The sequence below is a fragment of the Petaurus breviceps genome, unplaced genomic scaffold (genome assembly GCF_028583685.1).
Source record: "Petaurus breviceps papuanus isolate PSGF00001 unplaced genomic scaffold, PetGlider_PUasm1.0 91133, whole genome shotgun sequence".
Classification (NCBI taxonomy): domain Eukaryota; kingdom Metazoa; phylum Chordata; class Mammalia; order Diprotodontia; family Petauridae; genus Petaurus; species Petaurus breviceps.
In genome coordinates, this window is record NW_027187419.1 from 18,096,593 (window position 1) to 18,113,889 (window position 17,297).

Sequence of the window (17,297 nt, forward strand, 5' to 3'; positions counted from 1 at the left end):
GAAGTTAGCAGGTTTCTTCTCAATAGAGGTCTTTCAGTAAAGACATTTATGTTGTGGAGGAGTTTCTTATTCAGGCATTGGTAGGACTAGATGATCTTTCTGCCTCTTTTGAGATCCATAATGTTGAAAGGACTATATGGGAACATTATTGGGAGTGGGAATAGAGATTACAGGATCAAAGTTTTAAAACTGAAAGGGAACTCAGATGCAAGACAAGAGGAAGTTGAAACCCAGGGATGCAAGAGCTGTGAAGAGGGTAAAAGACTCTGCTTTTACCTTTTCTTTGCTAGCTCCAAAAGATGGTGGCTGGCAGGTGAGTACTTCCAATAGATATATGGAAGTCAGTGTGTTTTTTTCAATAATGGGCAATTGCAATAGCTCATATTTCTGTAGCACTTTAAGGTGTGCAAAGAACTTTCTTCACAACAATCCTACATGGGAAGGAAAGAAGCAATTATTAAGTGCATGCTATGTGCCAGGTACTTGGCTGTGTACTTATCAAATATTTTTACATTTGATCCTGAAAACAACTCTGGGAGATCCCCCTTTCAGAGCTGAGAAAACTGAGACAAGAGGTTAAGTGACTTGCCCAGAATCACATGACTTTTAAGAGTCTCTGAGGCTAGATTTGAACTCAGTTCTTCCCGACTTTTGGCCCAGTGCTCTATCCACTGAGCCAACTCATTGTAGTAACAAGTTTTAGTCCCCAAACTGAGGTTCAGAGAAGTAACATGACTTTAATCTGCCCCACGCTACTCCTATGTGATAGAGTCAGAACTCAAGCTTAGTTTGTCTCATTTCAAGCCTACTGTGGGTAGGGTCTCCACTGTTCCGTACTGCTTCTCCCAAGGAGAGACTAAAGGGCAGACATGCACAAAACATTCCTTCTTTTATTAAAAGTATCTGCCAATACGTCTTTATAGCCAAGCTCTGAGAAGCCTAAAAAGTGAACTCCTCCTACTGGATTGTAAGCATCTTGAGGGCAGGGATGGTCTTTTGTATCCCCAGTACTTAGTACAATGACTGCCACATGGTAAAGACATAATAAATGTTTATTGATTGACATTCGGAAAACCACAAAATTTGAGTTTGGGGGAGCCTCATTAGTCATCTAGTCTGACCCCACATAAATGAGTTCCCCTACATAACATACCCAATAAATGTTCATCTTATTGCGCCTTTGCTTGAAGACCTCCAGGAAGAGGAACCCACCACCTCTTGAGGTCACCCATTCCACTTTTGTACAACTCTAATTGTTAGGAAGCATTTCTTGATTTTGAGCCTAAATATGTCTCTTAGCAACTTCTCCCCATTGCTTCTGGTACTGCCTTCCTCAACATGACAGCCTTTCAGATACTTGAAGACATCTGCCATGTCACTCCTTACCTCCCCCCAGCTTTTCTTTTCTTTTTGCTAAGCATACACACTTCCTTCAACCAATCGTCATGTGATATGGACTTAAGGCCCTTCACCATCCTGGTTGTCCTCACCTGGATATTCTCCAGCTTATCAACCTCCTTCTTAAACTGGGGTTTCCACAACTGAATGCATGAGGTCTGAGGAGGGTAAAGTACAATGGGACTATCTTCTCCTTATTCCCAGAACCTTTGCCCCCTCTTAATATAACCCAAGGTTGAATTAGCATTTTTGGCTGCCACTTCACTCTCCTGACTCATAGAACCCCACTTCTTTTTTTCAGAACAGCTGCAGTCTCTCCATGTGTCCTCTGTCTTTTACTTCTGAAGATTTTTTGTTTGTTGATTACCTTACAACCGTGTGCAAGATTTTACCTGTATCCTTATTGAATTTCATCTTACAGATGAAATTGCCTGTCTCTAGCCTTTCAAGATTCTTCTGGTCCCTATCTCTGTCATCTAGTCCATTGGTGTCCAACTCAATCATCAATTGAAAAACATTTATTAGGTGCCTTCTGTGTGTCAGGCATTGTGCAAAGGCAAAAGAAAGTCCCTGTACTCAAAGAGCTTACAGTATAATTGAGGGAAAGACAGCATGCAAACAAACATAGATAAATAGGAAATAATTACCAGAGAGAAAGCACTAGAATTAGAAAGGGGCAACCCATTGACATAAAAAGCAAATTAACGTTATCAATGTTGAGTTGTATTTGCATTTATTTTGTTCAACGTTTCCCAATTATATTTTAATCTGGTTCACTTGATCTAGAGTGTTAGCTGTCTCTCTTAAGGTTGTGTCATCAACAAATACTTTTAAATCCTTAATGTGCTTGGCACTGTACTAAGCACTGATAACTTTGATAAAAATTAAGATATGCTATATGCACAGCATTCTCCTCACCTCCCATTTTTATGATTCTCTCATTACAAGTGACAGAAAACAAAAGTATTTGTTTCCTAGGCCCAACAGCAACAGCATACCTTCAATGCACATCCAAGCCAAGTTTCACCTATGATTCTTAAAATGTTTCTCAAATATGACACAGTTAGCACTATGTACAGGGGTGCCTATAAATAAGCAGATTCTTTTTTCCTAACAAAAGTTACCTAATTTTACAAAGTGGAATAAAGCTTAGGTTTAGTTCATAGGAAAGAATACTATGGATGATTCCAATCACAATTTGGGGATTTTTTGTTTGTTTGTTCTTCTTACTCCTGGGTCTTGACCATCTACCCTCTATATTCCCATGTTACAGAAATGAGAAATTTGGTTCCTCATTTCATTGAGGTAACTGATGAGATGTGAAATGAGATTCTATGAGGGATGAGCACCCTTAAGGTGGTAACTAGAATTTTTCACGCTGTGTAAACCTCCACTTCTCTACGCAAACGTGACCAGGCTCAGCACAATCTTAAAGCATTTAAAGAACAAAACACATAAATTACAGAGCTTGCAATAAGACTTACTCTCACCCCTTTCCTTCACTTTTCTTACTTCTTATAACATGAAGACTTAGGGCATGTGTGTGTGTGGGGGGGGGAATGTGTGTGTAATAGAGTACAAACATATCTTTTAGAATTATTTTCTGTTCTCACAAACATATTTAGCACAACTGAGGTTTTATGAAAGTCTTTCTCAGCATCTAAGAAGATGTGACATATAAAATTATTGTAGATAATTTTAAGAAAAGTAGATGCCATAGAATTTTAGTGGGCAACAAGAGTTTGATTTAATGTTCAATTCTTTCCTGAATCTCATAATGAATGACAAACTGCAGAGTATTCCCTAGTATTCTTCTAATATTCCTACCACTTTTTTTCCACTGTTTTATACCCTGACCACCTCTATTTTTGAAAAAACCTCAGAGTCCTTGAGAGAGCAGAGTGATATATATAAATAGAAGCTAATTTTTTGTTTTGCTTATTACAGCGGAGAAATTGATAAGATATTGATCCGTTAGCAATAGCCACACTGTTTGAAGACATCTCTGCTACTGCACAGTTCCACAGCATAGAAAGACCCCCAAGTGGATGAATATTTGCCAGTCTGATCATCTTACAGTAATGTTGCTAATATTAAATAACTAAACCTCACCCTCATATTAAAACCTCCCTCTATACATTATTAGGCTGCTATCTTGAGCAAAAATCCCTCCCCTGATTGGTAAAGAGCTGGAGTAGCTCACAATTGAGCCTTTGTTTCTTAGACCAATTAAAAACATTTACTGGACTGGTATTTTTCTCATTCCCTCTCATATTTTTGTTTAGATGACCTGATAAGTACTCAAAATACTCTCTGCCAATGTATAAGTAGAGACACACTGCCTGAAGTTGTGGGGGTGTATGGAAAATGTGCATTTAGGCATATCACCCATGGAGTGATAGATTATTTTGGATATAATAGGGATAATTAATTAGAAGCAGGTTTCCCTCCCTTGCAATAGGCCAATTCTGCTATTCTTTGGTATGTAAATGGAGGAGATTGCATTACTAATATAAAGATTATATATTCTTAGGTCTTTGTAAAGACATATTTTAATCTTCTAGATTATTTTCAGCCTCTCAGAAAGACATTTCCAATATATAACTTTGCTCCTGTTTTGTACCCCCACCTGACTTTTTCATGTAATACTGTATTTTTGTAGGATTATTAATAATGTTAGGTGAGCTACAGCTAAGCACAAATGTGGTATTTTACATCACTTTTCAGTCTTTACTTTCTGTTTATAATATGAGGCCTAGTTGATGAGTACAGCTATCTTCATGTATAAAATAAATAACCAAGTATCATTAAGCATCAAACCACAGATATTTAAATGGGAGATCTTGCTTACTTCAATACAAATATAATAAAAGTTATTTTTTCAATGAGTAACAATCTCCATTCCCCTTTTACTTCCCTTCCTGCCCACAAATACACAAGAAAATAGGAGCAATGATTTAAAAAGAAAAATATTCATCTGTGATATCACTGCTCTTATACAAAGTCCTGGTGTGTGCTTTTAGCTCAGAGCCAAGAATTCTTTCCCTTTGAGAATATCCCTTTCCCTTCAATTAAGCCTTTCTCAATTTTCTAATATAGAGGTAGTACATTATCGCTTGGAAAGAGCAATAGACTTGGTGTTGGGAGACTTGGAATCTTGCCTTAGCTCTGCCACACAGCTACGTGTCTTTGGGCAAAGTCATTTTCACCTTTCTTGGCCTGAATTGCCTTATTGGTTAAAGAAGTTCATTTCCACTTATAAAATCCTATGATTATTAAGTATGAACCTGTCGACCCTCAACTCTTTCTTATAAATTTTATCATACTGAAGTGGTATGAGAAATAATTACTATTTGGTGGTTGGATAATACCCTACACTGTTGAAGTACCTTGCAGATTCAAAATCATAATGGAAACTTTGGAGTTGATTGCTATTTAAACTACTTTTAGAAATTTGCTGGCTCCTTCATCTATAAAATGGGAGCCTTTTCCACCTCACAGAGTTACTGGGTGGCTCACATGTGACTATGAATATCAAAATCCTTCATGAATTTGAAAGCAGTATAAAAATGAGTCATTGATATTACTTTTTCATCCAAGTCTTTTCTTTTAATTCAAACCAGTTTTCACTTCTCTCTTCCCTTTAGTTTCAAAAGAGAAACTTCACAAGGTAAATAGAGTCACCCTAAAACTATTCAAAAACATGCATAGCTTCTTAGCACAGGCCACACACTGACATTCACACTTCCCCTTCCTGCCATAATCACCTCATAGGAACTATCATCTAGGAATTCCCATTAATACTTCACAGATATATCAGTCCCAGTGACCACCTCCTGATTATGAGAACTGTCCTCTGACATTTGTTCAGGTTCTCTGCAGTGAGGTTGATTGTAGTCAGCAGGTATTGGCCATGAAGGATGATCTCATAGCCATTCAAACAGCTTCTACATAGTTTAATCCCTAAAGAATGGAGGAAAACTTACCAATGGAAGTAAATTTCCACACATAGAGAAGCTGCATTTTGAAAATGTGGGGTGACTTTGTAGGTTGGAATACTCTTCTTGAATGGATAGAGTGTTGGACTTGGAGTCAGGAAACCTTGGTTCACATTCTGCCTCTAGCACTTTCTAGCTGTGAGATTCATGGGAAAAGTCTCTTTGAGAAACTAGGTGGAGCAGTGGACAGAGTTCTGGGCCTGAAGTCAGGAGGTTCTGAATTCAAATCTAACTTCAGATAATTACATACATACACACGCTCACACACACATATGGTAATTAGGGATAAGTGATTTGCCCAGGGTCACACAGATAGTGTCAAGTGTCTGAGACCAGATTTAAACTCAGGCCCCCTTGACTCCAGAGCTGGTGTTCTATCTCTTGCAACACCTAACTGCCCCAGATAATATTTCTAAAGTACTTAGTACAGGGGTGGCTAGGTGGCACAGTGAATAGAGCACCAGCTCTGGAGTCAGGAGGAGCTGAGTTCAAATCTGGCCTCAGACACTTAACACTTACTAGCCATGTGACATTGGGCAAGTCACTTAACCCCAATTGCATTGACTTCCCCCCTCCAAAAAGAAAAAAAAAAAAGAAACTACATAGTACAATACCTGGCAAATAGTAGGCACTATATAACAATGCTAGCTCTTAGTAGGAGGAGAAAGTGAGACTGGTGATCATGCATAGCCCTGCCTCACTTAAATCCAATTCACCTGCAAGTCATGGCATCATCTTCCTGATGCCCTGGTCCTCTTCAAGAAGGAAGAACAGACAACAACAACCATCTTATCTACAAAATGAGAATAATAATACTTGTAGTACCTGCGTCCGAGAGTTGTTGTGAGCCCCAACTGAAGTCCTGGATAAAAAAAAACACTGAAAATTTGAAGACACACCATAAATATTAGTTATTACTCCCCTTCCTTTTCCAGCTCCTTTAAACATAACAATGTGAGCATGACACGAACATGAGGCTTGTTGAGTCATCTACTTGTGGATCCTTCTCTTTGAGCACTGTGTCATCTTTCAACCACCATCATTTCCATTGCCTGTAAGGTCAACAATTAATCACTTCAGATATAATAATATAATTTCCTTTTCCTTTCATGTGATATGTTCACTCCTCAGGCTTGCTCATTGTGAACCCTCAAGAAAGCTGATTCTGTGCACATTTTTTTTTCAAAAGTACTAGAGGCACTGGAAATAAAGAGACGGGGAAAATGGGAAAAAAAATTGAAGGAGGGCTTTCTCTTATTTTGAAGGGGGGAAATGACATATAACATGTACCATCTGCCTCAGAAGTTGGGCAGAATCTTAAATAAAGTCTTAATGACCCAGGTTTACACAATGTGTTTGTTCTGAAATATGCACTTGTGTTCCTGTGTCAGGCATTAATTTGAGAACTGTTACAAGGCCATAACAACCTTTTTTATATGCCCAATAAACAAGAGCCCAACTCAGCAGATCACTCTTATGCATGGTATTGTTTTATTAGTGTAATAGCATAATGGCAATAATTCATTCAGTGGTTTATTGGCAACGAAGCGAGTAACTGTAGTTAAATATACTTCATGATGTGGTAATTTGCAAATGCAAAACTGAGCATCTCCGATTGTGCATCTTGGGACCAAGAATGCCAAGCCTGCCTCTAGCATCCTTTCTTTAGCATCATAAAATCTCTGAGTCTATCTTGTCCAACCTGTACCTAAGAATACCTTCTACCACACACCTGAAAAGTGATCATCAGTCTTTGCTTGAAGACCTCCACAGAGATAGCATCATAAGTTCATTTACAGCTAACAGGGACCTTAGATGTCATCTGGTCACAGTCATGGATTTTATTGGTTTCTTTTTATATAGAGCTGGAGGAGACTTCAGAGGCCATTGAATTCAACTCTCTCATTTTACGGTTAGGAAAAGTGATCTCCAGATAGATGAAAGTACTTACTCAAAAGGCAGTTAGGTTGTACAGTGGCTAGAGCATTGACCCTAGAGTCAGAAAGACATGAGCTCAAATTTGGCCTCAGTCACTCACTAGCTGTGTGACCTGGGCAAGTCACTTAACTACTGTCTGCCTCAGTTTCCTCAGCTATAAAATAAGGGTAATAATAACACCTACTTCCTTGGGTTATTGTAAGGATCAAATGAAATATTTGTATAGCACTTAACCCAGTACCTGGCACATAGTAGTCACTTAATAAATGCTTCTTTCCTTTTTTCTTCAAGGATCATATAGGCAGTAAGTAGCAAGAGGCAGGATTCAAACCCAAGTCCTCTCACTCTTGATCCAGTACTTTTTGTACTAGGCCATGCTACCTTTCCAAACCCAATGCCACAGGCATGCTGCTTTTGTATAACTCTAATTGTCCACATGAGGCATTCCTTGGCCTCAGTAAGGTTGAATGTTATTGATTTTCTTTGCACCCCACCCTCCACCCCATAGAAGACATTTTCGGTCTGATTCAAGATGTTTCATTTTCTCCAAATGTTCTGTGAGCCCATGACTGATGGACCAGCTGGCAGGAAATCTATGTTCTATGGCACTCGCAAATAGGCTTCCTTGAGCTACTGTAACCCATTTGCCAGTGTCTTCCCTTCAAAGGTGGCCAGATAACCTGTAACCAGCCAGTTTGCTTGCCTAGATAAAAGCTTTTCATTCTTTTAGCTTTCAATGCTACTCAAATCAGCTTTGCTTTCTTCTTCCATTCGGTCCTGTGTACCTGAACCCAAGACGATTACGTCGCCTGAAAGCTTTGAACATCAGTGCTGTGATCAGCCAGGAGAGCAGTCCAATTTCCACTTTGTTCAAACATGGCTTTCCTGTCTTGTCTGGGAAAGTGTCTGCCAATTCATCTCTCTTCTTATCAGCAAAACACATATATACCCTGCTCATGTTTCTTAATATAAAACACAAGGAAAATCCCCAAGCAGTTGGGAGGCCAGTTAGCATAAATACTGCCCAGATCTCTGCTCTCAACCCACAGCAGGCACTTTTGTTTGCCATCAAATGAGAAAGCTATTTGACAGGGCTCTGCTTTTTTGGATGCCAATCATTTGAAATTGTCAGCCTTTGATAGTGGTCTCTCTTAAATAGTTTCTACTAGAGCAGATTTTTTTTTGAAAGACTAGAAAATATGCTGAGTGCCTTTGAGCAAAAGGCTTAATTCATTTTTTGAGAAATCCTTGACAGAGTGGTAGGGTTCCAGTGTTCCATGACATTTTACCAACTAGACTGACCCAAGGGATCATAGTCATGCTTCAATATCTTTAATGAAGTGGAGCAATATAGATAGCCAGAAAAGGTATGAGAAGCATTTGCTTTACTTTCTTACTATTAATTTTATTATGAATGCCAACCAAGCTAGAGGTAGGATAGGGTAAAGCAAAGGTAAGTGTAGAGTGGGGAATGTGTATATGTATGGGGGGAGGGATGCTTTTAAATACTTGTCATTTAAATACCTTTCTAATATTTTTCATTGAACTTTACTACTTCTTAGTGGGAGAAAGCTATTCTAGGGCAGACACTGTTTGTTTCCATCCTCTGTATTTGGTTCTCCCATTTTGTTTTCCAGACCTTTGTTTCTCTCTCCCCCAACTCCCCTAACCCCTGTGATAGGAGGATCTGATTAAAATCTATTCATTTTCACCAAATGGCATCTGGGGCTGACTCACAGACCAGCCAGCTGTGTTTGATGGCACACAAGGACAGGCTTCCTTGAGCTGCTGTAACCCATAACCAGTCAGCTTGTTTTCCCCAATAAAAGTTGGGTGTGGGAAACAATGAGAATGCCTGGAGATTTGTGGGCAAGAGAAGAGGAAAGGATACCATTCATGTTTCTTCACCCTCCCTTACAAACCCCTGAATGATTGACATCGCTGCCAGCACTGTTCAGCTCCATATCAAGAAATATTAAGTGAGTACTTTCTGTGTACCCAGGACTACACAGGGCTGCAGGAGAAATAAGAAGAGTTTAAGACACCTTTCCTGCTGCCAAGAGCTTGTAGGGTGCTTATGCAGGCATATTCACAGGCATAAGACTATAGAACAAGATCCCGTTGATATGTCAAACATCTCTGACTTCATCCACATGGGAACTCCCTACACTGTAACTCTAACTATACTATAACACCATCTATAAATTAATCGATGTGACTCAAGAAAGTTAAGTGAATTGGCCATGGGAACATCACAATTAAGTTATAGGTAGGAATTAACCATTATCTTCCTGACTCCAGGTTCAGGACTCTATTATTGTATATTCATTTATGTTTCAAGTTTGTGCCCTGATACATAACCAAATTCTGTTTGTGATTGGAGTTCAAGGAAAGATTGAGTCATAATCTATAAAATGGAAGATAGATGTGAGTAAGAATTACAAATTTCTAGCCATGAGATCTTGGTCCATTATTTTTTTCCAAACCTTCATCTATAGTAGAAAACATCATCTTGTACCTTTGGTATGGTGCATGTAGTGATCTAAGGAAATCAAGGCAAATCCTCGAAGAAAAAGAAGAACAGATTTACATTGGCCACTGCCCATGGCTTGTTTAAATGTTTTATTTCAATTACTAAATGTTGTGTTTTACTTAGCTACCACATTTGTTTTTTTTTTAAAAGACCAATATTTTCCTTTCTTTGCATCTCCAGTACTTAGCACAATGCCTGGGACATAGTAGGTACTTAATAAATGCATATTTTATACTTAATTAATTTTGTGCATAAGTGCCAATGCCACTTGCCACTAAATGAAGTGTGGATGTTGGTCATATATAATTAGAAAAAATAGGACATAGATGATTTATGACGGTTATTGTGAAGATTGTGCTCATGACAATGAGACTAATGTGTGGTGGGGATGTCATACACTCTTCTAGAGATCAGTGATTCGTAGCTGTAGCTGATGTTCAGATGACAAGTTGTAGCTGCAACTACAAAGAAAATTACTCACAAGCACTCTGTGAAGTAGGTAGTGTAAGTATTGCCATTTTAGAGGATGAACTTAAGGCAAAGGGAGTGGTGTGACTTACCCAATATCGAGTAACCGATCCATCACAGCGCCATGAACTTGCTTCTGACTCAAGCCTAATGATGTTTGCTATACACCACAAATCCTTTGCATCTTTTTGACCTTGATTAAGGACAAAAGTAAAGCACTATGTGATTTATATTGTATTTGATTCTCTTAAAAGAGAATAAGGGAAATAGTACCAATGATGACTTTGTTGTTTTTGAGTCATTTTTTGTGATGGCCGAAACTTCATGACCCCATTTGGTATTTTCTTGGCAAAGATACTAGAGTAGTTGCCATTTCCTTCTCCAGTGGATCCATAAGTGTCAGTGGCTGGATTTGAACTCAGGTCTTCCTGACTCCAGGTTGAGTGCTCTATCCACTGAGTCACTGGCTCAATTATCAGTTATCAATAATAATAATAACTCACGTTTATACACTGCTTTCTCATAACCATCATTGTAAGCAACATAGGTATTGAGTTTTAGAAGGACACACGGTCACATAGATAGTAAGTTTGGGATTCAGTACTGGCTCCCAGGTCTTTGTATCAGCAATGCCATATTCACAATGCCTATAGAGATTACAAATATGCTGATATAGTTATCCATCACAAAATACGTCAGGTTTGCCATTTGGGGAAATAAACTAGAAAATTTATTAAGATACCAAAAGACTGAGTCCCAAAACCAGAAAGTGAAAGCCATCAGAGTAGTTATGATATTGGCACAGGTAGATAAAGTAGAAAGCACCCACATTTTCAAGCCTTTAAAACAGAACAGGCTACCTCAGGCAAAGGTCCTCCTCTCCCCACTCACAGCAACCACCCAGCGTCCTGGAAGAATGCTCCCAGCAGCTCCGGCCCCCGGCAGTGCTCAGCAGGAGTCCCAACTCAAAAAAAAAAAAAAAAGGCAACTGCCCCCAACTTCCAACCCCCGGCCCGTTTACCCCGGTTTTTTTTTTTTCTTGCTCTGCTATGTCAGCACGTCCATGGGGCATGGGAGATCTTTAAATCCCATAACCCTTACAGTCTTCTACCTTCAAATCCAATTATTTTTCCAACATAACACACTTCTTCACCCTCAAGGGGCTTATGGTTTAAAAGAAGTAAAAAGAAAATGAACATGAAAGATACATAAGAGTACATATGATGAAAACACTTCAAAAATTTTCACAATTATATTTATATGTAGACATGGTTCCTCAATTTGAAGCCTATCCCATATCTTCAACATGCAGGAATGCTTATTAAGTAAATTAATATTCTATCTGAACTTCTTTAAAGCAAGATGATAATTGTTAATTTAAGAGGTGATGCTTTGATTAAACAGTAGCATATAGAGGTAGAGCCTGAATCTTTGCTGTGAACTGCAAGTTCCATTCATCCTTTCATTCAATAAAAATGTCATATCTACAAAAACTTCAAAATTTTACCCAGTCAGGACCACACCTATATCAAAGTAAAGTGGGACAGCAAGGTGGCACAGGGAATAGAGTCCTAGACTTGTAATCAGGAAGATCTGAGTTCAAATCTTGCTTCATTTACCTACTAACTATGCAATGTTGGCCAAGTCACTAAACCTTTCTTAACTTAATAATAGCTTCTCCCTCACAGGATTTTTATGAAGATCAAATTATATATTACATATGAAGCACTTTGCAAAGCATAAAACACTACATATATACTGTTACTGCTTTAAGAAAACAATTTTGCCTTGATATTCTAAGTATAAACTATATTTGTGAAATTTGCTGACTTTTTCCTATACTGAAAATTAAGTGGTTTTAATCAAAATCCTATAAACTGATTCAATTCAATTCAATAAACATTTAATTAGTGCCTACTATTTGCTAGGCACTGTGCTAAGTACTAAGGATACAATTATGAAAAAGAAAGACAATCCTTGCCCTCAAGGAGCTGCCAATCTAAGTGGGAAGACATAAAGAGAAACTGGAAAGAGGGGAGGAGAAAATACTAGGGAGTATCAGGCTCAGGGACATCATGTTCCTTGTAGTTCAAACCAAGCAGAGCTGCAGATAGAAAATCTAGAGTTAGCTAGAGAGACCAGACTCAGGTTTCAATAAAGGAGAGCTTTGGAAGAAGTTTATTCTTCTCCTATCAGAGGTGAGAGGAGGCTGAGGCAGTGGGGAAAGTGTTGAATATCCAAGGTTGAGTTAAACAACATAGATATGAAATTTCAGGTGATCACTTTATCCTGGGTAGGATGTCTTATTTCTTAGAGTTCAAACCAAACAGAGCTGCAGATAAAAAGTGCCAATCTACAAAAGGTATATGGTTCATGTCTTCTGTTTCCTTACTACATCCTTATTTGACCTGTGCTAGGCACCATGAGTTAAGCTATTTACAAAGATATATTGATTAAACTAAATTCAATTAAGTGATGGCAGCCTGATCAAGGTCAACCTCAAAAGACATCCTAACAGAAAGTATCCTTCTCTTTTTAGGTGCTGAAATTCGAACCTGGCCATTTCAAGAGGAAGGGAAAAACCAAGAACATGGCTCTTATTGATATTCAGCTGGATCATCATGAGCGCTGTGATTGTATATGTAGCTCACGGCCACCTCGATAAAAAAAATCAATGGACATGCTCATTTTAAGCGTGAAAGACCATTTCATTTTAAGGAGGGTGATGTAAGAGAACCTTCTCCCATGGGCACCAGAACTTTGCTACTAGCCTGCATTGCAATGAGTAAAATTGATGGCTGAGTTCAGCATAGCTTTGCTAGTACCATGGCAGCTAGATATGTGTATCATAGACTCCTGTATCCAAAAATTTAGGACTAAGTTTAGTAGTAGTATTTGAAATAAGGTCATCATAAATACATATAATGTATCTGGATCTATCTACATGTAAATAGGTAGATTAAATGGTTTCTCCAATTTATATAAGCAGATGTACTAGATTCTATATCTGGATCCATGCCTTATTCCCATGAAGCCCTTTGAAGAAACCAGTGAATTGTGAAATGCCATAAAAGTTATCTGTAGGGAAGTCATCTTTGTCCATTTCTGTAAAACACAATTTTGAATCTTTAAAATATAAAAAGGGCTCTTGAAAAAAAAACAAATAACTTTTCTTACTTTGTACATCAAAGTTGAGAATGTAAACACTGACAAAAAAATATGGTTATAATGAAAAGCTCAAATGTTGAAATGTGCATTCTTTTAAGATACGTTAGACCCTCTCTAGGATAAGCAATGAAAATCCATCTCTTCAATTCTACCAGAATACATGGTTTGCAGAAATATATATTCCTGCCATTGAAATATATATTCATTTGCATTTTGCTGAGGCATGTTAATTTATTTAGCAGCACCTGTCTCTGAAAAATAATGTTCAGAAGGGATGTTTCTGATGCTGCAAATAAAAGATGCACCTTAAGAACCTAAACTCCAAAGGGGAGCTACTTGTGCTTATTCAGCCTTTATGAAAGTATTCTAAATTCTTTTCTAAAAAAAAAAACAAAAAAAAAATGTCTTTCCAGGATAGCTTGTAGACTCTGAGTCATTCTTCCAGATGTTCCCTATAAGATGTGAGCAGTTAAAAACCAGAAAGAGGGAGCTTTTGAGTGTTAACATAACTGAAAATGGGGTAGAACATTTAATGGCTGAGGATATAGGCTTAATAGTAGGCTCAAGCTCTCTCTAGCTGCACCAATTCATTTTTATGTGAGCTGCTTTTGTGTTCTTGTCTCTTAGATATATAGGGGTGGATTTACAACAATATTCTGGGCATGGACTGAAACTGGCGAGCTATCACACAATATTTATAACTTTAAAGCTCTTGTGTCTTAATAACAAGAACCATTTTATAGTTGTTACATCCCTAATCTCATACCTACTAACATGCTGCATTCCTGTTTCTGAATCAAATAAAGCCAAGGACTTCTCTCTGACTCTATAACTTTATTGAGGCAGTGCTAGGAGCCGCAGAGTAAATATTGTATTAACGCCAGTTCAACTCTGCTCTGATACATGAAAATCCAACTGTTTTTGTTTGTTTTTATTATTATTATTATTATTTATAGTCTTTTTTTTTCCTTGCTGGCTCCCAAATGTCTATTTAAGAGGAGACTTACTAGAGGGGTGGGAAGTGATTCATCATTCTGTGATCCAGGCTCTTCATAATGCTGCATTGACATTACAATTGCCTATTTTATGCCTCTTTTTTTTTGTTATTGTTAGTTTTCTTAGTGCTTCTCAGAGCAAGCTTCATTTTTCTTCCTGCTTTAGAAGATAAGGAAACATCCAGATTCTTCTGTGGTGCTAGGTTCGGATTGGGTAAACATGGGAGAAAATGTTCAGCTGTTCCCAATAGGTTGAGACAGGATTCAGTTAGCAGAAGAATGTTCTAATGTATTTCTTTTCCCTAAGTCAGAACCCTTGGATGGACCAGCGGAAAGTCAACACGTAATTCAGATGGTCCTTAATATGCTTAAATTTCTGTGTTTGGGGAGGGGAGGGGGCAAGAGGGAAGAGCTGAAACTCCCATTTGTCATCTCTGCAGTCTCAGAGCATGATAATGATTAGAGCCACAGCACCAGAAATAAGATTAGTAAGGGCGAAGTTTCAAGTGTTGAAAAGCCCCAAATTGAAACTGGATATGCATATTGATGACGGAGAACCATAAACTTAGTCCACTTTGGATTGCCATGATTACATCATTATGGCTAGACAACACCCAACATGACTATAGATAAGAAAACTTTGAGTTTTCTACCTAACTTTTTATGTCATAAAAACTCAGCGTGGGTTCTGGTGCAGGTCATATCCAAGTTTTTTTGACAATTACTTATCCAAAGATTCAAGATCTATTCACTAATTTTTTTTTCATTCCTGGATATTTTGTTGAAATTTTTTCCAGTTGTCTTTTATCTATTGTGTTCCCTTAAAACAGTTCATTAAACTTGTTTTTTTTTTTTTGTCCTTGAAATGGATAGAACAGTGGATTAGGAATTAGGAAGACTTGAATTTGAATCCTGCCTGCATCAAAGTCAGGATTAAGTAGAAATACACAGGATGTTCCAAAAGTTTTAGTGTCATTTACAGCATTAATAATTTTGAGATTCCTTGTTTTTAAAGTGCTTGGCTAACATTAAAATAATATATAAATCCTAACTATTATACAAATGAAAAGCTCAACATCATAAATTTCATTCCCCCCAAATGGTCATAAACCCAGACTTCCCATATGACTTCATATGGGATGTCCTTGTTTATTCAATGGGTGCTTGTAGGATAGAACACTTTTCTAAGTGCAATTTTTATGTTTTATAGCTACTCCACTCCCAAACAACAGTATTTTCTATATCACAAAACCTAATGTCTCCCTTATCTTCCTGGAAAATAAATATTGCTTTTGAAAGAAAGTGTGCAATAATTATTCTGTTTACAAATACAATTTTTAAAAGCTGTGCAGTATTCCAAATTTATTTTCACAAATGTACCCAACTGTTTGAAACTAGCATACAGACAGGATGATGTGATTTCACAGGACTACATTTCAAAATGCAGAAACACTACAAATTGCTACCTGGACCATGCACTTCCACATGATCAACTGCCTGTTAACCATGCAGTGAAGGAAAATGAGATAGTTCCCAAGCTGTATTTTGAAGCAACACCTTTTTATCTTGTATGTCTCACAAAAAAAAAAAAAAAAAGTTTCACTGTCCTCACTTGTATGCTGAAAGCAACTCTGCTAGAACCTTAATGGGTCGGCATTGTCCTTGCCCTGATTAACCCCTTCTCTGAAGTGCAACCTTTTTCCAGTTGGGCAGTCAAAGAATTTTTAGCTTATGTCATTGGCAATCTGGCACCTGATTTACTACCAGTGATTGGGGTATGTGGAGTGTTCAGGGAGAACAAGAACCTCTGGGTGAGGTCTTGCTGAGCCCTTTTCAGGGCTGCTCATCCACCTTTGGGATCTACTTTCACCCAACTCTCACCTGTGGCTCCAAGAAACTGTAGCATGCCTGGCAGCCATGCCCTGGTAAAATAGTCTCAGCAGACAGGCTAAACCAATTGAGGGTAACTAATGGGCCTCAAACCAATCGGTGAGTTAGGTAGATGTTTACCCCAAGCATGTGAAGACTTTGCCCAGGAATAAGCGAAGAGAACAGTTTGTTCCAATGGCCATGAAGGTGGGTGAAGCAGGCACTGTGGAACGCTTAGAGCTTGTTTAGATATCGAAAACACCAAGGTCGTCCACTGCCTCCCAAGCCACCACCAGTTATCTTGACTCTTGTCCCGACACTGGACTTGAATGACTGTGGAAGAGATAGTGAACTTGATATACAATTTGGCCTCACTTAAATCTGGTTTATACAGGAGTCAAGATATGATGTCAATGATGTCATTGGCCTTCTTCAAAAATGAAGAATGAATGACAAAGGAGTACCAGACTTGGAGTCAGAAAGATATGGATTCAAATCTTATTTCAGATGCCTCCCAGTTGTATGACCCTGGTCAAGTCATATAACTTCCCTAGCAGTTCCTCATGTGTAAAATAAGGAACTTGGATTAGACGATCTCTAAAGTCCCTTATGCAATAAATTTATGATCCTCCAATCTTTATTTTTTTTGCTTTCTGGAGGAGGAAATGCAGGGCAACTGGGGTTAAGTTATTTGCCCATGGTCACAGGGCTAATAAATGTTAAGTGTCTGAGGCCGGATTTGAAGTTGGGTCTTCCTGACTTCAGGGCCAGTGCTCTATTCTCTGTGCCACCTAGCCACCCCTATCCTACAATCTTAGTAGGGCTGATTCTGATATCTCAAAAGTTTCCATCATTGAATAGTACACATAGCATAGTGTGCCATAAACTTACTGAGACTGAACAGCATCTTTATAGGGTGAGTGGTTTGTT

The 17,297-nt window shown here is 38.2% G+C and overlaps 1 protein-coding gene across 4 annotated transcripts in view; it reads left to right on the forward strand.

Moving 5' to 3' along the window:
- PDGFD (platelet derived growth factor D) overlaps positions 1-15,800 on the forward strand; it is a 337,251-nt gene extending 321,451 nt beyond the window's left edge. For all 4 annotated transcript variants that reach the window (XM_069080540.1, XM_069080538.1, XM_069080537.1 and 1 more), the window contains one exon: positions 12,875-15,800. In XM_069080540.1, the coding sequence (XP_068936641.1) occupies positions 12,875-12,939 (65 nt within the window). In that variant the 3' untranslated portion in view covers positions 12,940-15,800. The remainder of the gene's footprint in view (positions 1-12,874) is intronic.
- Positions 15,801-17,297: the final 1,497 nt, after the last annotated feature.